Raw genomic sequence first — 26,715 nt, 5'->3', positions numbered from 1 at the left:
TTATATCAGGATATGTGCTGTACTCTTAAACCTTAACTTACAGAGACATGTGTCCATCCTCCCCCCCCAACTCTCACCCAGAGAAAATGTAACCTTGTGGGGGAAAAGGAACCTCATCTGATCTCAGCCCACCCACCTGTGTGGCCAGAGTCCCAAAGGGGAGAGTAACACATCCCCTTTCAATCCCTAACCACCACAGCCCACAGAGCTACTCATCACAGACATGAAAGAGTCATCAGAAATATATGCAAGGCTTGGAGAATGATTATTAGGTCATCTGCACAAACCTTGGTCACCCCTGAGACCACTGGAATGTGCCCTGTGGCCTGCAGCATAAACCTTTCGTTTTATATACCAAGGTACAAAAGAGCAGCAATGGGCTTGTCAGCCTCCCAAATTCTAATCACTAGTAATTGATCCTGCCTGGGCCCCTGTCTTGTCCTGTCACAGCTGGCAGTGTGACTTAGATGTGCCCCTTAATTTCTCTGGCCCTCAGGGTTTTGTTTTTGTTTTGGGGTGGGGAGCGGTTTGTCTCTAAGACTTAAAGCAGATGAGCTCTGAGTTCTTTACAACTAATACCCACTGGTTTTCTCCTGTGGCTTCGCTCTTCAAAAATTGCTGCTGAGGAGTTCCCGTCGTGGCGCAGTGGTTAACGAATCCGACTAGGAACCATGAGGTTGCGGGTTCGGTCCCTGCCCTTGCTCAGTGGGTTAACGATCCGGCGTTGCTGTGAGCTGTGGTGTAGGTTGCAGATGCGGCTCGGATCCTGCGTTGCTGTGGCTCTGGTGTAGGCCGGTGGCCACAGCTCCGATTCGACCCCTAGCCTGGGAATCTCCATATGCCGTGGGAGCGGCCCAAGAAATAGCAAAAAGACAAAAAAAAAAAAAAAAAAAAAAAAAAAAATTGCTGCTGAAAGCTGTTAACTATTTCATAAAATGCTATGAACAGGTATAGCTGCTTCCTGCTTCCTCCAGGGGTTTTAGTGGGTCTTAAAGTTTGCCTGTGATACTGAAAATTCAGCACTAATAGAAAATAGTTGATAAAAGATCATATAAGGGAAAGTATATTGTCCTCTGGAGGTATTTTCCCCTCTTTCTCTACTTTACTTTTCCTGATTCAGAGCATCAGAGCCCCTCCCCACCCCCCACCCCCCGCAAAAAAGTATTTTGTTAGAAGAATATGTTTCCAGGACAAATTCCTCAAGGTAGATAAATCAAACCTGAACAAATTCATGTAGATTTTACAAAATCCAAGGTGAGAGGCATAATGATAGGTTTTGGAGCCCAGAAAAGAGATAGTTTATTCCTTTTCATTTTGACAACATGCATGATATCCCAGGGAATTTCCTGAATTTCTATAGGACTGAATGAATTGTACCTAGACCCTATTTTTGCTTCTGGAGAATGTACTTTGCAGTTGACGCTCTAGGGAGCAGTTTAGCCCTTTGGGATCTTTTGTATCTATTTGAAATATAGGAATGTTTGGTTCTTCTGATGATAGTTCCTTATAAATAATGCCTTGATGTTCTAAATTGGAGTGAAGGACTTGGTGACAGAGCATGCAACTGTCCCAAGGGTGGAAAGAGGCTGTTTCATTTCTTCCTTCAAAAGGAGCTTTTCAAAACAGATGTGTTTCTCACTTCTCAACTGCAATTAATGCCACACTGAAGGAAGATTAAAATACCACCTTTTGTTGTAAATTATGTACCACTGGAACATAATTGTGACTTTGGATGCTTATTAGATCATGTAAGGAAATTCAGCCTCCGTCATTCATTTCTTTGTCTCTTTTATAGTCTTCCCAACAAAAGCAAATTCTTTTACAGCTGGTTTATAATTGAACCGCACTCATCTTTAATGCTGCTTAAGCAGCTCTTAGTGACATATCTTGCCTTACTGTGCTCTGAAATACAAACATCATTTTGCACCAGTGTCCACAGGCTGCTTAAGTTACAAAGCTCTTCACTACCAGACAGGAAGATAATCAAGAATCCTACCAGAGCCCAAAGGAAGCTTGGTTAGCATACATTGTCATAAGGAACCCCTGTCAGTTTGCTTTTCCTTTTCGGGGGAAAAAAAAAAAACCCTCAAAGATTATACTTTAAAAAAAAATGTGCTTTACATTTCCAGAATATTCTACAACATCTGTAGAAATCTTTAGTGCACTGTACATGTTGGAATCAGTCAAGAATTCTATCCTCAGAAGTGTAAAAATCAATCAATAGTATGAGATGCAGATTTTCTCTAAACTGTTCTTTTTCTTACATCAGCTCTCCTCCCAACTTCATTGCTCAGTTCTAGTTCAGTGTCTGCTGATGAACAAATAAAATGAATATACGGTAAACTAAAAAGGAGTACACCAGTTAATTTTAATTTTCTTTTTTTGCCTCAAACCCAAAAGTCAGTAAATAATAAGTGTGGTCCCCAGCCAATCTTTGCTTAGATAGCTCTCGACTGCTTCTTTCAGGCAGAGGCCCAAACTCTAGAACACAGCCAATTCCAGGGTGGGAGGGAAAGCAGTCCAGACAAAGGCAAGAGAATGATTGGTCAATGACAGGGTTGAGGGAAAGTGTGTCTTGACACATTCCCATTATAAACATTGTCCCCATCCCAGAGTTACTAATATCCCTGGCATTGCCATACCAATATTCAGTTGGCATTCTGTTTTCCACTGCCCTTTCCTGCTAAGCTGTTTAACTCAGCAAAGGTCTTCATCAGACAGGATCAGTGCATATGACAAAACATGAAAAGAAATTTAAAATCCTTTAAGGAGCTATTTGTCTTTCTCTAGTGAACTATCCATTAAAACTCAATAATAATCATCCTAGATATTAGCTATGACCTGAAATATAGCTTCGTATCATGTATTCTGAAAAGAAAAAAAAATTAACTTAATTCCTCTTTGTTGTAGCTAATGGAATATTAACAGCTGAGAAGCCTTCTCCAGATCTCAGTATTGTGCTTTGAAGGAGAGATGAGGAAGTGGGGTGCATGTCCTTCCTGCACCCCATGGGTATAGTAGAATACACACACGGTAGCTCAGTGTTAGTTGTGTGCTTTGGCTAAACATGGGTGTGACACTACTGTTCCCAAACCGTCTTATTGACTTTTGTTCATGTCTTTGAATGTGTCCAGAGGAGCATGATGAGGAGAGTAAAGATTTGAAATCCATACCCTAGAAGAAATGATGGAAATAGCTTCTGTTTAGCCTCAAAAGGGGTGATTTAAAGGGGACCAGGGACTGCCCATGAATACTTGAAGAACTAGTGATCTATTCCACATGGACCCAGAGAGCAACACTATGACTAAGGAGTAGGGCTCCCTAAGAGGTATATCCAGACCAATAGAAGCAATAACTACACTCTGGAGGGAGCTGTCCAGAGGCCATGAGATCCTCAACCCAGGGGGATTTCAAGAGGAAGGTTGTAGTTCCCTTCATGGCACAGCGGAAACAAACCCAGCTAGGAACCATGGGGTTGCAGGTTCGATCCCTGGCCTTGCTCAGTGGGTTAAGGATCCAGCATCGCCATGACCTGTGGTGTAGGTTGCAGATGTGGCTCGGATCTGGTGTTGCTGTGGCTGTGGCATAGGCCAGTGGCTGCAGCTCCAATTGGACCCCTAGCCTGGGAACCTCCATATGCCATGGGTGCAGCCCTCAAAAAGCCAAAAAAAAAAAAAAGAGAGAGAGAGAAAGGTTGTGATTACTGCTCAGATGGTATGGAGATAAGTGTCTTCCCTCTGAGAGTTCTATAACCTAAGATAATGCCAAGTGGCATAGGTGACCTCTAGACAATTGACCCAACATTTGCACCATGTGCCTGTGGGGTCTGGCTGGGGTCAGGTGGAAAGTGTTCTCTCTTGTACTTCATTTACACAGTTCTCATGACACTGAGGTGGGAGACTTTTAATGAGCTTCTTAGAGAAAATGGAGAAAGAGCCCAGCTGGTAGGGTATGGGAGGCCATAGGTGGGACATTCAGAGACAGAGATGGGATGATTGGATAATATGGATATTACATAAGCTTGCCGGAATAGAGAGCACCATTCACGAGTGAGAAGAGCCAAGGAAAACTGGGTTGTCAATAAACAACAGATCTACATAAAAGGACAGAAAAACTAACCATTTTAGTGTCAAGTTATTAATCCCATGAATAATCATAACTGCCCTTAGCCCCATCCTGCAGAGTGGTGACATCACCAACTCTAAGTGCTGAGAATAGAAAAGGTGAGTATGATGGGATTAGATATGCTCCCTGAGTCTGGATTCAGTACATGGCTCTTCACTGGTTTTCAGATGATTACTTAAGGGTTCAATATACTCTGAAATCCATTTTACTATATAGGTCCTTTCCCTTAATTTTTAGGGCAACAAGTATTTTAAGTATAATGAATTAGTTGTTATCACCTGGTAAAAAATACATTTCCAAGCAAGTTCATGTTAAAAAATATTTTACTAACATAAATATAATTATAAATTCTCTCCCTAAAAGAAGTTCATGTCAGTTCAGGGTGCTGTGCAATTGTCTTTCAAATTTTTCCATTAAACTAAAAGACTGATTCCACTTGAGATAATTATATATATATATAATCTCTGATTTACCTTTTTAAACAAGGAAGTAGTCACACATGTCAAGTTACCCAAACCATATGAAGTTTAGGTAGAAGAAAATTGGAAAGCATTATTATTGGAAACCAATGCCTTAACTCTTTAAATAGCAATACCCTTTCTCAGAAAATCTGGTTTATGCTTTTTTGTACAAAAGAAAAGAAAGAAAAAAAAATTCTCCCAAGGATAAGCCTAAAGCCTAAAAAGGTAATTTTAATTTTAATGTTATAAGTTCAGAAATGAGAATTAGGTAGGGTTGGTAGTATTAAATTGAAACCCACCAACGCCCTTGCTCTGAGCTCTTCAGGTAGGATCCTGTTCCGCACACACGCACTCCACTGAATATACACAGAATAGCATTTTAATAGGATGAGGCTGGGTTCAACACAGAGGAACATGCTAATGGACTCAACTCAAAAAAATATTCCCAGGTACACCCTCTGGCCACCAAAACAAAATCATCTTTTCAATGAGAAGAAAGTTCCTTGGTAGTTTTAGACATAGAATACTACCATCATGCCATCTGTATTTCCTAAATTATTACCATCAGACTGAGTTCTGAAAAGGTCCCAATTGCTAGAACACCTGTCTCTGACCAGATCACCCTACTGCATACAACCAGCTATTGTTTGACAAAAGAGAAAGAAATGATTTTAGTAATTTAGAGAAACTACCTCTAAATTAATCTAAATTCTAAAGCCATATCAAGTAACATATATGTCCTTACTCTGGTATAATAGCTATCTTCATGCCAGACCCAACTACCAGAATATAAAGACATTTTTGCTACCAATGCACCTCACCACTGCCCAGGGTCCATTATTATTAGAGAACTAGAGATGTTCAAGGGCATCCTAGGGTCTGATCTTAATTCAGAAACAAAGGTAAGGCTCCTTCCCTGATGACTTCTTCCTCCCTATCTTACCCCTCCAATTCAAAGAGCAAGTCTTGAGTGTGCTGGTATAGAAAAACCATCTCGTCCATTTAGAAATGGAAAATCTATATTAAGAGAAAAAAGGGAAAATATGGAACAGCAAAAAATGGTCAAAATCGTCATCTCCTAAATAGGAACTCTTTAAGAGGCTATTATACAAGTGGTAACATCCAAGGGAGCTGAAGAGGATACAGTATTAATCTCCTCTTGGTCATCACTGGGTAAAATTTTCCTTTAAGGTTTCTAAATTCAACTCTAAAAATTTTTAATTAATAGAAAATTTCTAATACTTTCTCTACCACGAAAAATTGAGGGGAAATGAAAACAATTGTCTGTGGTATTTGAAGTGTTCTCTGGTCTTGGGTTCTGACCTGACGAGAATTCCACCCCCAGTCGCAGACCGCTTTGGTTTAGCAGTGTCTGTAGCACCTATGGGATGGATGAGGCTTTGTGAAAATGCACTCATAAGTCAGGTCTTGGGGAACTGTGCATGGGCGGGTGGAAGATTTCTGATCTCTAGTTTGCATTGATCTTACATTTAGACACAGATTCAGAAGAACAGACCCTCCCTTTTCCAGTGCCTTCGGAAAGATTGCCGCTCCGTAGAATGAGTCCTTTCTCCTCTACCCTTAATCTACAACCCAGCTTTCCAGGGAGATCCTACTTTGATTTCCGATCCTCACCCCACCAGCTGAGTTTGCATTCCTCTTTACAGTCTCTCAATGCACCGGGTGAGCTGAGCTCCTCTGATCTTTCCTCTTGATCTCTGTGCCTTGAAGGCCTCTCTGAAGTACCTGTTTTGTTCTTGCTGTTTATGTGCGTGCAGAGGGCGATGAGCTAGTCCCTGTCTGTGGCCTGCTTCCAGTATGAGGAGCATTTGGATGATGGAGCTTTGTGGCATTCCTGTTTGTGTGGTGTGAGGACCAACCCTTGAGCTGTGGTCAATGTATATAATGGCATTGGAAAGTGATGAGCGAAGTTGTTCTTTTTGCACAAGCTGGTACCACCCATGGGAAACCTGCTCTGTCATCACATGCAATGGCATAGCAAGCACAGGTGCTGGCTGAGTGGAGGCTGTGGCCTTAGTTTGGAGGTTTGCAACCCTGCTGTATCCAGGAAACCAGCTGTGTCTGGGAGACTGGATCAGTGCATCCAGCCTGGAGTGGTCTGATTAAACATAGACTCAAGAGATCTGCATTAAAAAATAAAAAACATGCCAACAGGAGAATGCATCATACAAAATGGGCAAATCAGAGAGCAGAAAATGAAAGTATTTTCTGCAAAAGCCTGTGTTCACTGGTCTGACAGTCGGGCTCATGGCTGATTCTTTTCTAAGCAAAGGGGAGGAACCACCACCAGCTGAATCAGAAACCCTTAACTAGCCTAAAGCCCAAAGATGGGAGTCACTGAAAATCTGGCTTCCCCGAAGTTTCCCACAGCCAAGAAGGTTGTGACAGGGCTTCAGGCTAATTTCAGGGAAGCTAGACTAGTGTTATTGTGCAGTGAACTCTGTCTAGCCAATAGAATCTTAAAATATCTAAGATGCAGACTTATTCGATCTCTTCAGGACTATATTGTAATCAGGGATACACATGATGCACATTTCACATTTCCAAAGGTTTCTTTCATTTGTTATTTTATTCTTTTTGCTCATCCCACATCCTGGAATGAAGAAGGCCACAGCATGACAGTGCAAAAAGGATGCAAGGACTTCAAGCTCTCTTTAAAATGACATTTTCCTTTGTGCTTTTATGTTTCTTAACTGTTTTTCTGTGCACTACCGGCTTTTAAACATGCTTTGTTATGGAACTCTTTCAGTTGTGTCGAATGTAAAATATTGTTATAGTCTTTGTAATGTATATTGTCTCGAGAATAAAATGAAATGGGGGTTTGGGGATATTTGATGGCTGTGTTTGACACCATTGTTCTAGCTGTATCGTTGAATCTTAAATGTAGGATGGTGTGTTTAAAGTAGTATGAAAACGTTTCAGAAAACTTGTTTTGAAAAAGATTTGCACAAGGCATGATTCATATAAAAATTTTAAAAGCCCTGTTCAGATTCTACAAATTTATTTCCAAAGCTGGATATGAAATTCAGTTTTTAAAATCCCTGTGTTCCTTACTAAGTTCTAACCTCTGAGTAGGAACTGAAGTGGTAATTGATAGAAACTAAACAAATATCAGCCATGCGTTGGAGAAAACAATTCTTTTACATATGAATTCATCTCAGAGACAAATGAAGTAACCAAAAGTAAAGTCATTTTGGTTTTAATTCAATCATTAGTCCTTTCTAAGTTGCTTTCTTAATTCTTCTAAAATTCTTTTAATTCAGTGTTATTAGCCTTCATTTAGCACATAAGATCCTTACTGAGTTGGAAAAAAAATTAACGATCCCTTCTAGAGGATACCCTCATGCTCATCAAAAACACAGTTCCTACATCAGTCACTGACACCACTTGATATTGTTGTTCACACCTTTGAACATTTTAAGACTAGACTGCTTCATCCACCCTGATGAAATTTCTCATGGGGTAGGTAAGGGTATCTGAATGTTTGGGAAGTGGGGTGGCTTGGGGGTGGGGGTGTTACAAAAGCCCCACAGGTGATTCCAATAAATCTCTGACACCGCACCCACCCCCATCAGCTACCATCCTCCCTCCCCTCAATTAGGTGAAAAGGACTGATGTAGTAAAACATTCTAAGGACAAGACAGGTCATTTTTGTTTTTCCTACATTTAACTCATGTCATTATTCATAATTATCAGATTCATTCTGAAAGAGCAGAGAAGCATTTTTTACCCAGCCAAGTGAACTAACATAAAAAGGGCTTTGGTTTTTCATGAATCAGGCCTCTGGTGACTCCACTCAGCTGGTGCTTTTTACATGTATACAAATAATTTTTATCAACGTGGTTGTTGTTTCATAGCGTTGATGTGTAGTATCTCTTTATAGGATGCAATTTTGAGACACAATCTGCACCTTACTCTCAATTAGGCAAGTATACCTACTGTAATTGTTATCTTTTACTTATATGCTTGGTATGTCCATTCCCTTCACAAAATAAATGTCAACGGCTTATTCTATGTCAAAAAAATTGTCTGTCATTCAAATCCCATTATAGCAGCTTCTCACATACTTAGAAAAATGAAAAAGATCCTTGTATTTTAAAATTTCATACCTCAAAGAAGATTAATTCTCCCCCCACTTCCCCAGTTTTCTTGTACATCAATGCAAAACACTCTTTATAAGCAGAGCACTTGTGGGCAAAGGTACTAGTCAGACCAACAGTTGTAGTGTATGCAGTTTTAAACTGAGCCCTAGTTTGGTATTAGTCTATCACATGTTTTCTTATCAATGTCAATTTTGCTTCCTATTTCTCTCTCATGCCTTTCACTTGGAATGACAACAGTTGACATTAAAAAGCTGTTGGCAGGTATGGAATAACCTTATTCTGTTACAAATACCAAAGACCAAAGTGCATGTGAGGTGGTGCACAGGTTGGATAAATCAGCAGTATCATCTGTCCAGAGTGTGTTCTTGGTGGGTGGCATTTAGAACTCAGGCATAGTACTGTATACCAAGAAGTTTGCACCTAATATCCAAAGTGTTTTATGTTAGTTTTAGGAGTAACATGCAAACTGTATTTGTAAGTGATGAAGGAAGCAGCCTGTCTTACATCCAAGTCACAATCACTCATGAAAATTAGTTTCTGTTGTGATAGATCATTTTGAAGCTTTTGAGTTTTTGCTAACACTGAGGAAATTTGTTAAACGACTAGATTTGAGCACTTCTGCCAAAGGGACATTTCCTTGTTTCACTCAGTGTGTTTTATCCCTCCTCCATCTAGGACTCTAGATCCTAGCCTCCCCGTCTCAGGGTTACACAGGCATCTTAGCGCATCCCTCTCCCTTTTTGTCTCTGGTGTACTGTTCTGCCAGTCACCAGGTGAAGGGACTTGCACCTTCCAAAACTGATGCCACTTCACTCCCGGATCACCTGGTTGGGAGTGCAGTCTGAGCCAGGTAACCCCTGCTGAATCGGTTGTGTGTCCTCCTTCTGTCTGCTTCTGGGCGCAGAGAGCACCAGCTCCCAGGATGCGCCCCTGTCTGCTCACTCACGGCCCTTTCTGACCCTGGACGCCTCCTTTCTGCATGGAAGCATGAAAACGGGACAAGATGCTCCTCACCTGCCCAGGACTGAGCTATGGTGTTGAGCTCATTGGGTCCGTCTTGGTAACCGCCCTCCCTTCTGTTGTTCCCAGTGGCCTGGTTTGCTTTCGACCCTGGCTCGGCGCACTCTGACATCATCTTCTCCAATGACAACCTGACTGTGACCTGCAGTAGCTATGATGACCGAGTGGTGCTGGGGAAGACCGGCTTCTCCAAGGGCGTCCACTACTGGGAGCTCACTGTGGATCGCTACGACAACCACCCCGACCCTGCCTTCGGCGTGGCTCGCATCGACGTGATGAAGGATGTGATGTTAGGAAAGGACGACAAAGCATGGGCAATGTATGTGGACAATAACCGGAGCTGGTTCATGCACAACAACTCGCACACCAACAGGTACCCTGCAGCCCCCCAACCAAGCCTTCTTCACGTTGGCTTCTGGTCGAGAACGAGAACCCAAATTCAGAGACCTGTTAAATAGACAACGTGAAGGAAGTCGGGCAGGCGACTTTATTAAGTTCAACTACTCAGCTGAGTCCAACCTGGTGTTTTATACTTTTTGCGTAATAACAGAGACATGAGTACTTTCCTAGGCCCCTCATTGCTATATTCTACCCAGGGCTGGAAACTAAGAATCCCTGTGAATCTCTGTTATAGAAAAACATTCCAGGATTCTAAAACCTAGACTTGCAACTTACCAGAAAAGCATTTTGGGATAAAGATACTTAGTTTTTCTGACCCTCAGTTTCCAAATCCACTAAATTAGGAGAATCATATTTTTCCTTGCAGAAATGTTCCCACAATGGAGACATGCAAAAATACCTCCCATCAGAGGCACCGGAAAATAGAAGCCATTGTTCTTCTTAATATAATTACTAATACCACAGCTCAGAATAGTAGTCATTCATTGAGCCAAATCTTATGGATACCAATTCGGATAGTTTTACACTTGAAGAACTCTCCTGTTAGTGTATGAATTCAGCACCCAATTTTCTGGGGAAAAAGAACAGTGGAACCTCCAGAGGTTTTCGTTACTGCTAAAATATAAGCAATTGTAATTTAACACATTCTGTGATATTTTCTCTAGACCTCATTTTTCCATTTGGCTTGTGTCTTCTTCCTCAGATGTATTTTTAACCAGTTTCCTAGGTAGAGAAGTGTCTTTTGTGGATCCACTTTATTTTCAAAGATTTCCCCAGGATGCATTTTCATTGGGGTCTCTGGGAACAAAAAGCAAAAATACAGTTGTACTCAGATCACAAGGAAAGTGAGTTGGGCAGTGCTAGGCAGCGGACTCCACTGTCTCAGCTTTTTCTGTGTGCACATTACCGCCCCTTTTTTAACCAGTAGGAGTCCTAGAGCCTCTACTTCCTGTACCCTTGGATAGTTTCTATACATCTGCATTCAGCTAGGTATTATAAACTACCACTTGAAGTGAGCACACATGCCATTTCAGCCTGATATCAAATCCTACTAGATGTAGATAAGCCATTATCTTCAGCGATTCACATTTGGGGGAGCCGTCTGTTACTGGATCCCTGATGCCATCGCCCATATACCACGCTTACTTTTCCTTTTTAGCTTCTTTGGAGTGAAGGAGTGAGTAATAACACAACCGTCATACTAGGCAGAGAAACACTAAAGCAGAACACACCTGCTTGCATGTGAACTGCATGTAACCAGCTGTCACTGCTGAAACTCTGAATTTCCAAGACGTGATACCTATGTGTTTTACTGACTGTGTGCAGTCTGTGTCATGCATGCCCGGGTGAAGACAACACTCTTAGATTCCTGTGCTCTGCTGAGACAAGGGTGATTGCTCCAAGAGGAGGAAAAAGACAAGTCTGATCATCCATATTTAATGGCTTTTGTGAAACCATCAATTGAACGCATGACACAATTCATTGTCAAATGATAGTCGCTCCAACTCTTACAGTATAATTAATGATTTCACCTTACAGAAAGGAGGTTCCTCTTCTTTGCTGTTGCCATTTTATGGAAAGCCTCCAAATTCTCAGTTCAAATTCAACATGCCCCAAATTATCATCTTTCTGGAATGAGTTTTTCTATTTAATGGATAGCATAAGGCCCCACCCAAATCCAATTTTTCTTGCATGTGTTTTAGGTTCAGCTTAAGTGCTTCTTTACTTCAGCTTTCAAATTTAATTATTTTGGATTTCATCATGTTTAATTCACACCATTTGTGCAAAGTGCTTGACACAGCTCTAGGCAAAGCTCTGATGGCCCAGAGGCTACATTTTGCTCTTAGTCTTTGATGTTTTGTTTTCTGCCTGACTTAGTGGTAGAGACCCAGTCTGAAGGACTTCAGTTTCAGCAACAGCATATCAGCGCGTTGGACCTATACATTCTCATCAGGGGGGTGAAAATTGGTTTTCTGGGAGCGAGCAAAAAAAAAAAAAAATCGTACTTTTTTATAAATATAAAGCACAGATACACATACAGCACATAAACAGATACACAGTATATCCGTGGTATTAAAATTGTTAGGTGGAGGAGTGATTGGGGGAAAATGTTTTAAAAGGCTCCCGAGGTGAGGCTGGGGTGGCAGTGGGTGGGGAATCATACTTTTATACATTTTGAGAAATACTGTATATAACCATACAAAACAGGAAGCTCCTAGAACGAGGACAGGCAAGTGAAACTCAACTGTTTTCTTTCCCCACAGAACCGAGGGAGGGATCACAAAGGGGGCCACAATCGGGGTCCTCCTCGACTTAAATAGAAAAACCCTGACATTTTTTATCAACGATGAACAGCAAGGTCCCGTAGCGTTTGACAACGTGGAGGGGCTGTTCTTCCCGGCAGTCAGCCTGAACAGGAACGTGCAGGTGAGCTGCTGGCCCTGCTTCTGAGGCTGCCGTGGCGGGTTCTCTCAGCCCTGACCGTGGAAGGCCCAGACCGAGACCTGGGGGAACTGGGGGCGCGGGTCGGGTCCGCGTGGCAAGTGAGACTATGCCAAGCCTGCATCAGGCCCTGCGTCATACGGTCTATGAACAGCAGGTGGGAAGCTGGGATCCTATGCATGGCTGGCTAATGATTGTCCCCCTGAGCCCCAGATTCCTGGCTAATAGAAAGGAAACTCTTGAATGGGCTGGCCTGAAAACACATGGAATGCCTGACGCAAAGGCCATGAGCACCTGAGAAGTGAAGGTGTGAGCCTGAAATGCTGGCATGATGCGCACACCTTTGGGGCGTCTTCTCTGCACCCTTACAGGTTCTGTTAGGTGCTACAAGGACAGAAAACATAGTTCATGCCTGTGAGTTAGTTATGATTTAGTATAAATAAAAATAAGAGGTTCTTCTCATTCGTTCATTCAGTAATTATCTATTGAGTGCCTTCAGTATGTCAGGCACTGTTGAAGTATGATAAACGTTATCAGTGAAAACAAAAGAAAAATCTTGGCCTCTTAGAGCTCACCTTCTAGTTACAGGAGACAAAAGTCAGTAATAAGCACAATGGCTCTGTTAATTATGTAGCATGTTGGAAGGCCACATGCAATGGACAGAAGACCAAGGGTAGGGTAAGAGACCAACAGTGCTGGGTTTGGAAGGGCAGTGGCCCTCTTAGGCAGGGTGGTCAGTGTAGGTGGGCTGAGCCTCAAAGAGGGTGAGGAAGTGAGCTGTGTGAAGCTTTCCAGGCAGAGAGGGCAGCCAGAACAAAGTTTCTAAGGTGGGAGGGGTCTCATGTAGGCAAGAAACGACCAGAAGACCATGACTATGGCTGATGGGGGGCCATGGGAGAGAAGATCAGAGCCCATTCAGGAAGATGTGCTTTCCCTGGAGCTGGAACTCTCCTTATCCCACTGTGAACCTCATTCAGTAAACAGCTGAATAGATAGGGCTTGAGAATTAACATGCTGCCGGTGATTTTTGCTCTATACAGAACCATTGGGACCTATTTTTGAAACCCATTGTTTTGTTTATCAGTATGTGCAGTAAAGTGATTGCAACCCAGTGACCTCTGCCCTTCTCCCTTCCAGCACTAGATGGGTTTTTCTAGGAGGCTGAAATCTAATCTGTCAGAGTTGAGCCTTTACTCTGGAAAAAAGAAAATCATAAATTTCCTCAGAAATGTGCCTTAGAAAACCCTCATTCAAAGTGTGCCACATTTTCAGCTATTACCTTTGCAAAGAACATTATATTCAATGCCCTTCAGGAGTTTCCAGGATTTTCTGGGTGTCTTTAGAGAAAGACTCTTGGGCTGGGGAAGACAGGGACAAGACAGGGAGAGATGACAACACTGAAGGAAATGGTTCTAGCCTGGTCTGTGCAGCCATTCATGGAGGTAACAAGGTTGAAGAGAAATCAGTGAAATAGTATGTGCCCATGTTTCCTCATACCTGGCAATCATTTATGCCATTTCAAAATGAAAGGTTTATCCTAACTGAATAACCAGTGAACAAATAATAGGAAGGAGGGTTGTCTGCTCATCTGTTCTCCATCCACGGATTTGGCAGTGATCACTGCATTGTGGCCAACAGGTACTGCTACCTGCAATCAATGCCTGCATTTTCAGGCAAAAGGGACCCAATATCCCCAGAATCCTCGGAAGAGGCAGATGGATGTGAAACATTTTATCAAGTGTCTCCAGGATTGGGGAGCCCAGCGTGGTGGCCAGGTTCTTAGCACAGGCTGAATTCTACTAGATTTCTCTTTATCGTCTACTAGAATAGATATTACAGAAAAGTGAACAGAGGCCACTTTGAATTGGGAACACACCCACTGTGCCCTGGGAAGGGGGGCAGGGGAGATCCTGCAGTGCTTCCAGGACTCACAGTCTCTTCCCCCAGGTCACGCTTCACACCGGGCTCCCAGTCCCCGACTTCTACTCCAGCAGAGCATCAATTGCCTAAGTATGTGCGGTGGAGGCGCCAGCAGCCTATTCTTCCCTCTGCCTGGAGGGTGACAGCAAGGAGCTCCGTCAGAGCTGGAGAGAGAGGAAGGAAGAGGAGAGAAACACTGATCCTCACACCCCACACCCCACCCCTTTCCCTCCAGCCTCTCTGCTGCTGTAAAACCTGCTTTCTCCTCCATGTTCAGCAATTCTAGCCAACAGAGGACCTAGACAGCCCACCGCGTCACTTCGTTTCCAAGCCCAGATTTTGCTTTTATTTACATTAACTTTGTATGTAGGTGAGTTATCTTTTGTTTCTTTTCTGATCACATCATGGGTGACCTGCTGAACTGTCAGTGCCAAGAGAAAATTCTCCTGATAACTTTTTTCTTAAACTTCCTGTCAAAGGTAGGTGGTGGGGAGAGGTAGGGAAGAATGAGCTGAATTGGGAGCTTGCAGTTTAGAATGTTCTTGAATGTTCTTGCCCTGTGACCTCTCATACATTGTTAGCTCTGCAAAGCTCATCTTTGGGAGGTGAGCAGAGGAAATAGGGCAAAGCAAAGTTTTTGCTATCTATTGAATCACAAAAATAGCAGCTACATGGCTACACAAAAGTTCACAGTGGGGTAGGATCATAGGACAGCTGGGTCATTAGGACAGGCCAGAAACCCTGGTCACTGAATGAAATTGGAAAGTCTCTAAGCAGAGGCAGGCCAGGGGACTTCATGTTTCAGTTCATTTAATAAATACAAATTTTTAATTGAGAATCTGCTATGGACCAGGCACTGTTCTAGATACTGGAGACAATGGTGACTACACAAGTGTTGTCGCTGCCCTCCTGGAGCTTATATTGTCCTAGGAGAACAAACCAAAAATAAAATTATTACAAACGGTGATTAGCACCAGAAAGGAAATTAAGAAGGGCCAGAGAAGCTCATTGGCAAGATCTTTCAGATCCTCTAGAATGATGCTAAAAATCCATACATTTTGACCATAGGACCGGAAACATACCAACTCAATGCCTTTTCAACCGTGCTATTTTAATTATGGTACCTGCTGCTGCCATTCATCATAGAGCCCTTCTTTGGGAGATATGTCAGCATTCTTATTTGTTAATGCTGCAATGATACTAAGCCTTAAAAATAAATGTGAAAAAAAAAATTAGTGACCAGAAGGAGGAGGACCCGTTCTCCACAGTGGGGAATCTTAAGTTGCAGTTCATGGCATTCACATCCTCAGGATTAACACGCTTGTCTGGGTGTAGACTCTCTCTGTGCCTGTTACAAATGAACAGTCCATCTACTCTGCTGCCATTCACAACCTAACTTTCCGGAATATTTCAAATAACGTTTGGAAGAAAATGAAATTGTAGGTCATTGCTGCACTGATAGCGGAAGGATAAGCTTATTACTTCCATGCAGAGATAGACTTACATAAGCTACCCTTCCGGTTCTTTAGGTTGACATGAAGTTTTAGGAAATGTAGGCCCTAGAAAGAGGTTCTGGTTAGTTGTCTAAATATTTGCCAGGGAGCCAAGAAGTTCACCATGAAAAAAACAAAAAAACAAAAACAAGAGTTACAAAAGGGAAGGGTTAAGATGGGAAAGCTAACAAACTAAAGTTTTGGCAAAAAGTAATATATGTAAATAGCTAATAATTTACTTTTGTGCTTCCTTTAATCAGATTATTTCTATCAGCTATGGTGTTTTTCTAGCTCAGTGTACCTAATTTATTGAATGGGTGCTATCCTGTTTGTGTCCACCGTGGTTTTTCTTGGCTACAGAAACACTCTGTTGCAGGCCAACACTAATTTTCATATTTGATTTACTCTCCAATGAGACTCGATGGCTGGGCCGCTGTAGACTCATAGTTACTCTTGTTCTTTATCAAATTCATCTTGCTAATTAGATTTCTAGTGACTGGTAACACATAGTTTACACAGAATTGCAATTATAGATGCATATAGCTGCTGTACTAGAAAAAAATGGGTATTTCTGGTGTGCCAATAAATGATTTTTATGACAGAGCATCCTATGTCTCTTTAGAATTTTGTAGTTTTTGCCTGTTTTGGACAATAGTGCGCCTTTGTCAGAGCAATATTTCATCAGCAAAGTGTCCTGGAAGGTCCCCAGGGCTCGGAAAAGCACCTGCGCTTCACCTCTGGAACCTGGCACTGTCTCCTAGTTGTATTGAACCCCTGGGTCTTAACTTAACATTAATAGTTAGTTGCCCCTGAAGATCTGCCTGCAAACATCGGAGATTTACTTTAACAAACCTGCTCCTGGAAAAGCCACAAACGTGTCCTGCAAGGTATAGTGTCACTGACTTTTTCTAACCAGGTTCCTTCCTTCACCATTTTTTGGATGGGCTGAGCAATTTGATTGTTTTAAATGATTACAGCATTATTTAGTCTCCCTTGTTACTAGCCTTTCAAATGAACTGCCTTTGCTTTTTTTTTTTACTAAAAGAATAAACATTTCTTAAGATTGAAAGCATGGGTTAAATCCATTTCACCTGCCTTCAAAGCAAGGTCGTTTTAGGACCTTTCCTGTCCTCCCAGCGGCTCATAGCCTAAACTCTAATAAGATGTTTCCCTGAGTTGTTTTTCAGGAATTTGGAGTCAGCTGGGTGCCTAGCTGCAGCTGAGCTGATTAAGACTGGATAGGCCCCCCCTCCTTCCAAGTGGGCATGCGCGAGTGTCCGCCAGGTGACCTTTTGAATGTGCACAGGCCTTAATTAGTTACACCTGCGCAGAGTGGCAGTTACCACACCTTTTTCTAATCACCTCTCCCCACGCCCCCCACGTGCCCCACGGGCCCCACACCTCAGCCAACCTCATCCTTATTCATTATCCCAGAAATACCCCCAGCCCCTTACCTTGGGTGGGGAGGTGGGTTTGAGATTTATCACTGTAGTCTGTGCGCCGTGCTGGAAACGTTGGCATCTCAGTATTTTCCTTGCTCTGCATTGGGCAAAACAAACCTGGTTGGGTCACAATATGTACCAGGTTATGATCTCTGAGCGGAACCTCAGGCAGTTGGTAGGAGCTGCTGCTCCGTGTCCCTCCAGGTTCTGCGTTTCTGTGCTCTTCTTTCCTGGCCCCCTATCCTTATGCTTTTTCTTCCCCTATTGGGCTCACCTCCCTCCCGATTTGCTTCTCTTCTGTTTGCTACCTAGTGGAACACTTTAGCCATGTTTTATTCCTCCCATGGTGCTAAGGTTAATGGAACTTCTGATCCTCCATATTTCCTCATAGACGTGATTAAGCGATTTGCAAGAGATGCCCTATTTTCTGAAAATGAGATCCTTTTTTTCTGCCTCTAATGTGTGCACTCATCTTTTGCCCATCTATTCAGCTCACTAATAAGAAAGGAGGGCTTGCCAATGAATTGGAATTTCTTATTTTGGATCAAAGGAACTGTAGTCATTAAAGAAGTTCTCAGGTCATACTACCTTATAATTTATATGAACATGCTAAAGACACCTTCATAAATTCTTCAAATATGTGGGCCAGATTCTTTCACCGAGATTGGTGTTTAGGGAACCTTGGGTCTGACATAATACATCATATATAACTGAGGCAACCTAAACCGTGTCTTTACTTGAAGGACCAGCTTCTGAGGGTTTGACAAACATGAACACCAGAAACACCTAATTAAATACACAAACAGCCTGCTCCTTTGGACTTATTATCAATCGGCTCCACCCTGCCACAGCTGTGCTAAGAAAAGGCACAGGATTAGATACCTGAGCATTAGATAGTGGTGATAGTTGCATAAAAATCAACAATCACCACGAAAAATCAGAGCTGTGCAGTCTAAAAGAGTGAGGGGCCATGTTAGACAGGAGGAGGGCCCTCTTTAGAGCCTCCCTGGAACTACCTAATAGTCTGTTCCTATGTCCCCAAACCTGTCCTCAGATGAAGCCCAAGGCAGAGGAGGAGGGGCATCAAGGGCCAGGGTACTGACCTCCTGACCTTACCTTTTCTTCCTCTTCCCATATTCTCTTTGTCAATGGAAGGGCTTGGTTTGCCTCCTCCTTCTGTCTGCTGAAGACGGCCTCTGAGTTTTGTTCTTGGCCCTCCTTTCTTGGACTTTAACTCAGCCCCTTTCCTGAGGGATGGAGAGAATAAAAAACCTGGCTACCGCTAAGGAAGCAATTCAAAATAGCTTTTATATACCCGCAGTGAGCATGAATACATCTCACATCTTTTTTCCTTCTCTCACCAGGTAAAAATCAACTTTCACTGTGAAATCTAAAAGCATTAATGTTTTGGGGAGTTCCCTTCCTGGCTCATGGTTAATGAACCCGACTAGGATCCATGAGGATGAGGGTCCGATCCCTGGCCTCACTAGTGGGTTAAAATGATCCGGCGTTCCCCTGAGCTGTGCTGTAGGCTGCAGACATGGTTCGGATCCTGAGTTGCTATGGATATGGCGTAGGCCAGCAACCGTAGCTCCAACTCGAGCCCTAGCTTGGGAACCTCCATATGCTGCGAGTGCGGCCCTAAAAAGCAAAATAAATAAAAGCATTAATATTTAGGTTGGGGTTCTTGCCCTCCCCCCCAATATTTTTTCTAAAATTCTCTAAGTAATGAAGACAATAAATTATAATTTCATTAATAAACATGGATGAATGTTAAGTTCCAGTTAACCTGTTAACCATTTAAAAGTCTTTTGATTTACCATGATTTTTAATGTGTATGACAAAGGAAACCAAAAAGCTAAAGAAACCACCTTGAAGAGAGAACTTTAGTTTCTCGGAAACAAGTGAATCATTCTCAACCCTGGCTAAAATACTCTAATAAGAACAATATGTCCAACTATGCATTTACATATGTTCTGTACGAAGAAAGACGCAAAAAGTGAAGTAAATCATGCAAAAGTGCTTTGTGCAATAAAGACACTAAGTATAAGCATTAATTATTAAGTAGCCTCCACCCTTTGCACTGTCAGACAGCCCAAGAGTGGTCAGACATAGTAGCTGAGGGCACAGCATCTCAGTGCACCTGGCAGCAACAGTCTGAATTCTGGTCCTGGCTCCAAGGTGTGCCAACTGCATGTCCCAGAGCAAGCGATGAAAACTTACCCACAGTTTCTACATTTCTAAAGTGGAGATAATGACAGAATTGTTTTGAGGGTTAAACCAAACAATAAATGTAAAACACTCCGAACCTTACCTGGCCCATAATGAATGCTATGAAATGTTAGGTATTTTTCTTTTCTGTGTAATTGTTGGTGATATCACATTTCTATGTCCTCCCTAAGATCCCAGTTAAGTGTCAGTAACAATTCTTAATCTCACCTTCTTGGGGGACAATGCCTATCCTTGGAACCTGACAAAAAGTCTCTGTCAAATTCTTCTGCAAAAATTAACAGAATAATCTAGTCAAGGAAATTTTGAGAAAAATCAGTACGTTGACTTGTATGACACCTTAAAATCTATTGCAAAGCCATAATAATCAAAATGGTAGAGTATTACCAAAATAAGCTACAAGGTAACTCAGAAATTTTTTTTTTCTTTTTTTGTCTTTTTGTCTTTTCTAGGGCCGCACCCACAGCATATGGAGGTTCCCAGGCTAGGGGTCCAATTGGAGCTGTAGCCACTGGCCTATGCCACAGCAACGCCAGATCTGAGCCTTGTCTGTGACCTACACCAAAGCTCATGGCAACGCCAGATCCTTAACCCACTGAGCGAGGCCAGGGATCAAACCGGCAACCTCATAGTTCCTAGTTGGATTCGTTAACCACTGAGCCACGATGGGAACTCCAGAAATAGAAATTTCAATGAATGTTGAACTTAGTATCACAAAAGAGGAAATGAAAATTATCCTAAAATATTGAAAAATATTATTTGAAAATTGGTTAACTCTTTGGAAACTATATTTTTAATCATATCACATCTCAGATATTAAGGTGTTAACATGAGATATTTAAAGCTTTAATAAACCAGAAAACAATGTAAATACTCATCTGATCTTTCTCAAGGAGGCCTAAGTCAGTATAAATTACTTTATGCCACAAGTTTATCAATTCTCCAAAATTCCTCTCCAACTTATATTTTACATTTTATACCCTCCTTTGTTATTCCTGCCTATATATCAAAGCCATCTGTTTTCTTCTTTAATTAACTGGTTCCATCTTTATCCTGCCTAAACTCACTTCTAGTACTATGGATTTATCAAATATTGATTTATAATTATTCTGCCATCTAACAAACTGCTTTTAAGGAAAGATTGGGGTATTAAAAATGAACTACTCTGCAGTCTGTTTCTGGACTATATTTTCAGTGTTTTTCTTAATGAGCAAGTCATCTGAAGTAAATGAGGATCCTAATTGTTCCTTTGTAAATGCTGATTTCCACATGTGATCTCTGAAAAGACTGCTCGACTCAATATATTTTCCTAACTGCATGGTGGGCAGCATAGCTGTTGGATATGAAGAAATAAGTCTCCAGTCTTATCAGCTGACATTCTTAGAATGATAAGCTGGTGAAGGTTAATTGCAGTTTCTCAAGAGGTTGGTTTCATAGTTGGCAATAAATGGGCTTTGCAGAATATGCCAACTTTAACTACCAATAGTGATGCACTTAGACCTGCTATGCCCACAGAAGAAACAAATTTCAAATATCTATTAGAAAGCCAGTCAATCTGAGGAACTTTACTGAGGATCAGCCAAAACTCCATACCGCTATTAAATTCCGTGTCTTCAAGATTTCAGCTAAGACTGAAAATTAAAACATAGCGTAGTTATGTACACGGTATGTAAGTTAGTTGTCCATCACCCAAGTTGAGGGGACACTTTTCCTTGATGTTAAGAGAATGTGAGCATCTGCTTTCCATGCTTTGGAGATGGGTAGATATTTTTCATGGTCTTAATCTTCTCGGGGCTAGGCTAATAAAAATAGTAATGCCCTATTTTCTTATTTATTAGATGCAAGGGTTGTTTGTTTTTTTATTTTTGTTTTCCATACCTTAACATCTCTGCAATGAAGATACATCATACACGTGTCAAAAGAAACTCACCAGCTGCTGGTAAAGTGATGGTTCTCAACATTCACCATGCATTGACGTCATCTAGAGGAGGACTTTAAAAATACTGATATACCAGGCTACTAATTTAATTGATTTGAGATGCAGCCTGAGAATGAGGGTTTTTTAAGTTCCCCAGGTGATTCTGACATACATCCAGGCTTGAGAATGCAGGGGGTAAGGGATGAGTGGGTGGCTTATGCTCAGAAACAGGTTTTATTGCCTGTACTTTGGGGAAATGAATAAGTTGTGGGGGTGGGGGAGCATCGGTTCATCAGTCTGTTACTTCTGTAGAGCTCTTTGCATTGATAGCTGGTAAATTTAAATTCATATAATAATTGTCACTTAAAAGATCTTTTAAAAGAGTCCACCTATAATGTAAAAGAAAAGAAAAAAGTTCTTGTGTATGACAAAATTGATAATCATACACTAGATAATACAATTGAAGGCAATAAAAATTGCCAAAATTCTGAGACCAGATCACAGATTTTCAACTGTTGGGGCCAATTGATATGTTAAAAACTATCATTCAGATGTCCAAATCTATCAAAAGCTTCCAGCTATTTTCCAAAAAAAACCTCTTAAATTTAGTTATATGTAATTAAATTAGCAACAATACAAACAAAATAGCCAAGAGGGAAATACAAACAAATAAACCAAAACCCACAGAATCCACAGTATTCTTTGATACATGTTTAAATTATGCAGCAGCATCACAAAGATGCCAACAAGGTCCAGATCATTAGCAGGGGTGACCTGACTGCTATGTTACATGTCACTGTGAATGGCCATACTTGAGAGAGAGGCATTTTAGACCCCAACCATGATTTTCATCCTGAAGAGGAAAGTAGCATGTATATTAGGTAGAAGTGTATGCTGGTGTAAATTAGAGTTTTTAAAGTTGTGTACACTTAATGTTTTATTTGGTTTTGGAAAACCCCAGCCCAGCCCAGCAGGAATGACTGAGAGAACGTGGAGCTAAATTGCTCTGTGCAGTAATGTGAGTGTTTCATCTTTGTGTAGATAAGATAAGGGGATAGGGGTTTGTTGGTTTGTTTCATTTAAAGGGACTTCTTTTCTCCTGGAAGCCCAGAGATCATAGTTGCGGGTCCCAAGAGAAAGAGGAGATGGAAAAAGCCATTCTAATCTAAAAACGGTGGTCTCTAGGAGCATGGAAGCAAAATAGGACCTAAGGAAATAAACAGCTGATAAGGAAACCCTCTGACAGTGTGTTTGTCTAATGGTCTTTGGACTCAATGATGTCTGATACCTGATTTCAAGATTTTTCCTATATTGTGGAATAATTCTCTTCTATTACCACCCTCCCTAATAGGTCTTTACAGAAGTTTCCTTAACTTATATAAACTAGTGCCAGTTTTAAGTGAAAAGTCCCTCAATGCTTGAGACTAAGTCATCTGGGGACCAGAGAGTAAACTAAAATGCCCAGGATTGATTGAGAATAAGCTAGTACCCAAGTAACACATGCAGTGTTTCTTCCAATGAGCATAATGCACTCAACTCTATAAATAAAATTTTCTTAATTTTATTACGTATTTGTACTTATTTTCAAGTTTGTTTCCTGTATTAACTCTTTTTCATTTGTGTGTCAGTTCTGTCGATTGAATCCATGCCTGTTAGTCTGCTGTTTTCCCTTAAATGTTCAGCTATATCTGGGATGAGGGTATATTGAATATATTGGTAGTTGCAATTTTTTTTTTCATACCAGTAATATTGTTCTCCTGCAATAGGATTGTTCAGAGCAGAGGAAGATGTGGATTGCATTCCTCAAGAACAGGCTCCTCAATCTTCCTGTAGCTGTAAGTTACCTGAGGCATTAATCTATTTCTCTTGCCCAAATCTCCACTCTTGGAGCATCGCATTTGAGGAGACTCATACAAAGGGTTGTATTCCCAAATCTATGCTAAAGGCCACCATAAAAGTAGAGGCAATGACTCACCTGGTAATTTAATTTCCCAGTGAGTCACACTGTATCAGGGGTCCCCCAAGACCAACCTTATGTTCAGTGATTAGCTAGAAGGACTGAGAAGTTGTTATACTCACAGGTACAGTTTACTAAAATGAAAGGATACAAAATAAAATCAGCAAAGGAAAAAGGTGCATAGGGAAAAGTCCAGAGGAAAGCAGACAGAAGTTTTCAGAGTCCTCTCCCAGTGGAGTAAGACAGGCTGTACTTAATTCCTCCAACAACAACATGGCAATATGTGCAAAGTGTGTCTATGGGGAGAGCTCACTGGCCTCACCATTCAAGATTTTTATTGGAGGCTGGTCATGTAGAGGCTACCAAACGTGTCAAAACTCCAGACTCCCAGAAGGAAAGCAGGTGCTCAGCATGAGCATATTGTTTATCATCAGGGAGTGATGGGAAATCCTGAAATCCAAGTTCCTGGATACTTGGGCCAGCCTTAGAAGCAGGCCTTTCTAAGAACAGCTGTCTCTGGGCTGCCCTGTCAACTCTTTTCTGCACAGGCTCCTAGAGGACAGTCTCCCCAGCCCCCACCACCCCTGATCTTGGAATTGTTCTGGATTCTCTTAGGGAAATTCAAGTCTTGGAGACCCTGTAAGAGATTGCAGGGTCTCTGGTTCTATTCAGTTGCCATCAATACATAAGAAGTTCTCTTGGAGTTCCCATCGTGGTGCAGTGGTTAACGAATCCAACTAGGAACCATGAGGTTGCAGGTTCGGTCCCTGCCCTTGCTCAGTGGGTTAATGATCCGGCGTTGCCCTGAGCTGTGGTGTAGGTTGCAGGTGCGGCTCGGATCCTGCGTTGCTGTGGCTATGACATAGGCTGGCGGCTACAGCTCCGATTCGACCCCTAGCCTGGGAACCTCAACATGCCACAGGAGCGGCCCTAGAAAAGGCAAAAAGACAAACAGACAGACAGAAAGAAAGAAAGAACATAAGAAGTTCTCAAAAACATATGTATTGAATAAATGATTTATATATATTTTTTTAAACTGGGTAATTTAAAAACTAAAAGAAATGATTCCAGAAGTTCCCATCATGGCGCAGTGGAAACGAATTTGACTAGGAACCATGAGGTTGCGGATTCAATCCCTGGCCTCACTCAGTGTGTTAAGGATCCAGCATTGCCGTGAGCTGTGGTGTAGGTTGCAGACGCGGCTCAGATCTGTCGTTGCTGTGGCTCTGGCTTAGTCCAGAAGCTGCAGCCCGGATTAGACCCCTAGCCTGGGAACCTCCATATGCTGCATGTGCGGCCCTAAAAAGACAAAAAAAAAAAAAAAAAGATTCCAAGAGTTCTCTTGTGGCACAACTGGATCCAGCATTGAAACCTCAGCAGCTTGGGTTGCTGCTCTGGTGCATGTTCAGTCCCTGGCCTGGGAACTTCCATATGCCATGGGCGCTACCAGAAAAAGAAAAATGAAAGAAAATATTCCAAAATATTTTAACACAGGACTATTACATGAGATTTGTATTTGTTACATTTTTATATGCCTTCCAAATTTTCTAGAATGAATAATTAGAAAACAAGTAGAAATAAATGCTAGTTTCCAACAAATCTAAATGTTGATCCTATAAATTAGATGCAGAATCTGCAGGATTGGGCCAAGATCCACTGGATAACTTTGATGCCAGGGATATTTTTGGCTACAGACATTCTGGATGAAACCCACATCACAAGGCATATTTGTCTCTTGGGACACAAACTTTAGTGATGTTCCCTTCCATTTGGTCTTTACAGATAAATTCAGGAAACACAACAGTCAACACTCAAAACAGATTTGTTAACTGACAAACTAAAACAAAAAATCAGAAGACCCCCTTATGCTTCTCAGCTTCCACTGGTAAACACTACAAACTATAGTGCAAACTATAGCCATCTCCACTGATGGATGGGAAAAAAATTCTCTTTAATTACTTTCAAGCGTATCTTCCTACAGTTAATATTAAAAACTAGCCTCAGGAGTTCCCATATTGGTACAGCAGAAACAAATCCAACTAGGAACCATGAGGTTGAAGGTTCGTTCAATCCCTGGCCTCACTCAGTGGGTTAAGGATCCGGCAATTCTGTGAGCCACTGTGTAGGTCATAGACATGGCTCCGATCTGGCATTGCTATGGCTCTGGCATAGGCTAGCAGAGCTACAGCTCCAATTAGACCCCTAGCCTGGGAACCTCTGTATGCCTCGGGTGCGGCCCTAAAAAGACAAAAGACAAAGAAATAAAAATAAAAATTAGCCTGCAAAAAAGCCATCTTAAACATATTCTAGGTAGTAGTGGGAAACTATCCTAAATGTTTTAAAATTCGTCATGAGGAATATTACAATTTACATTGTTATTAATTTTTATAACATGATAACTAATGAGGATTCAACATTAAGCACCAAAATTATGAGAACCCAGCTACTCTAACGCCACTCTTTCTTTCTAGCCTCCTAGTCATATTTACTTTCTTCTTCATTTCAATCCCTTTACTGCAAGAGAATTGTACATCTACAGCTAAACTACATTTTCCACATAGGAAGAAAAAAGTGTCATTAAAACTATATGTCAGATCTAGCAATTATATCCTCAGCAGAAATGGGGACATGTGTGCAGTAAAAATCTGTACCAATATCTTTGTGGCAGCTTCGTTCATTATAACCAAAAATTGAATACAACCCAAATGTCTAAATGGATAAATAAAATTGTGCTAATTCATACAATGGAACACTATACAACAAGGAAAACCTATGAAATTTGGCACGAAGCCAAATGAAACTAATAGACATAATGTTGAGTAAAAGGAGTCTGGCAAAATAGAGATGCACTGTATAATCAATCCATCCATACAAAGTTTAAGGCAGGCAACAATAATTTGCAATATTGTAAATCAGGGCAGTAATTACCCTTAGAAGGAGAGACAGACAGGGAGCACAAAAGAGGCTTCCAATCTCCTCATAATATCCTGCAGCTCAGTCTTGGTGGGGTTTACACAAGTTATTCATCTGTAAAAAATTCATTACAATACAAACTTAAGATTTACACACATGTCTGTAAGTATGTTATACTGCTATAAAAATATTATTACCCAAGAGGCAGAGGAGGTTACAGAGAACTTACCCATCAAGGCGTTCAGAGTTATTAAGTTTCTTTTAGTAAATAT

At 41.5% G+C, this 26,715-nt stretch overlaps 1 protein-coding gene and 1 long non-coding RNA gene across 10 annotated transcripts in view; one reads left to right on the top strand and one right to left on the bottom strand.

The window, feature by feature from the left end:
• Positions 1-16,592, top strand: part of TRIM9 (tripartite motif containing 9) — a 107,275-nt gene extending 90,683 nt beyond the window's left edge. For 2 of the 9 annotated variants that reach the window (XM_013993397.2, XM_013993396.2), the window contains exons 8-13: positions 6,081-6,269; positions 8,491-8,532; positions 8,948-8,971; positions 9,800-10,103; positions 12,394-12,556; positions 14,519-16,590. In XM_013993397.2, coding sequence (XP_013848851.1) covers positions 6,081-6,269; positions 8,491-8,532; positions 8,948-8,971; positions 9,800-10,103; positions 12,394-12,556; positions 14,519-14,581 — 785 coding nt within the window. In that variant the 3' untranslated portion in view covers positions 14,582-16,590. Of the gene's footprint in view, positions 1-6,080; positions 6,270-8,490; positions 8,533-8,947; positions 8,972-9,799; positions 10,104-12,393; positions 12,557-14,518 lie in introns of all 9 variants that reach the window. The other 7 variants (XM_013993398.2, XM_021101773.1, XM_021101763.1 and 4 more) reach the window with 7 other exon arrangements.
• LOC106509104 lies at positions 10,199-17,521 on the bottom strand. The gene is made up of 3 exons (XR_002346884.1): positions 17,439-17,521; positions 14,504-14,655; positions 10,199-10,927 (listed from the first exon to the last, which is right to left on the bottom strand). It is a non-coding gene; the product is annotated as an uncharacterized LOC106509104 (long non-coding RNA).

Source organism: Sus scrofa, chromosome 1 (assembly GCF_000003025.6).
Source record: "Sus scrofa isolate TJ Tabasco breed Duroc chromosome 1, Sscrofa11.1, whole genome shotgun sequence".
Lineage (NCBI taxonomy): Eukaryota > Metazoa > Chordata > Mammalia > Artiodactyla > Suidae > Sus > Sus scrofa.
This window is presented reverse-complemented; position numbering and strand designations above follow the sequence as displayed.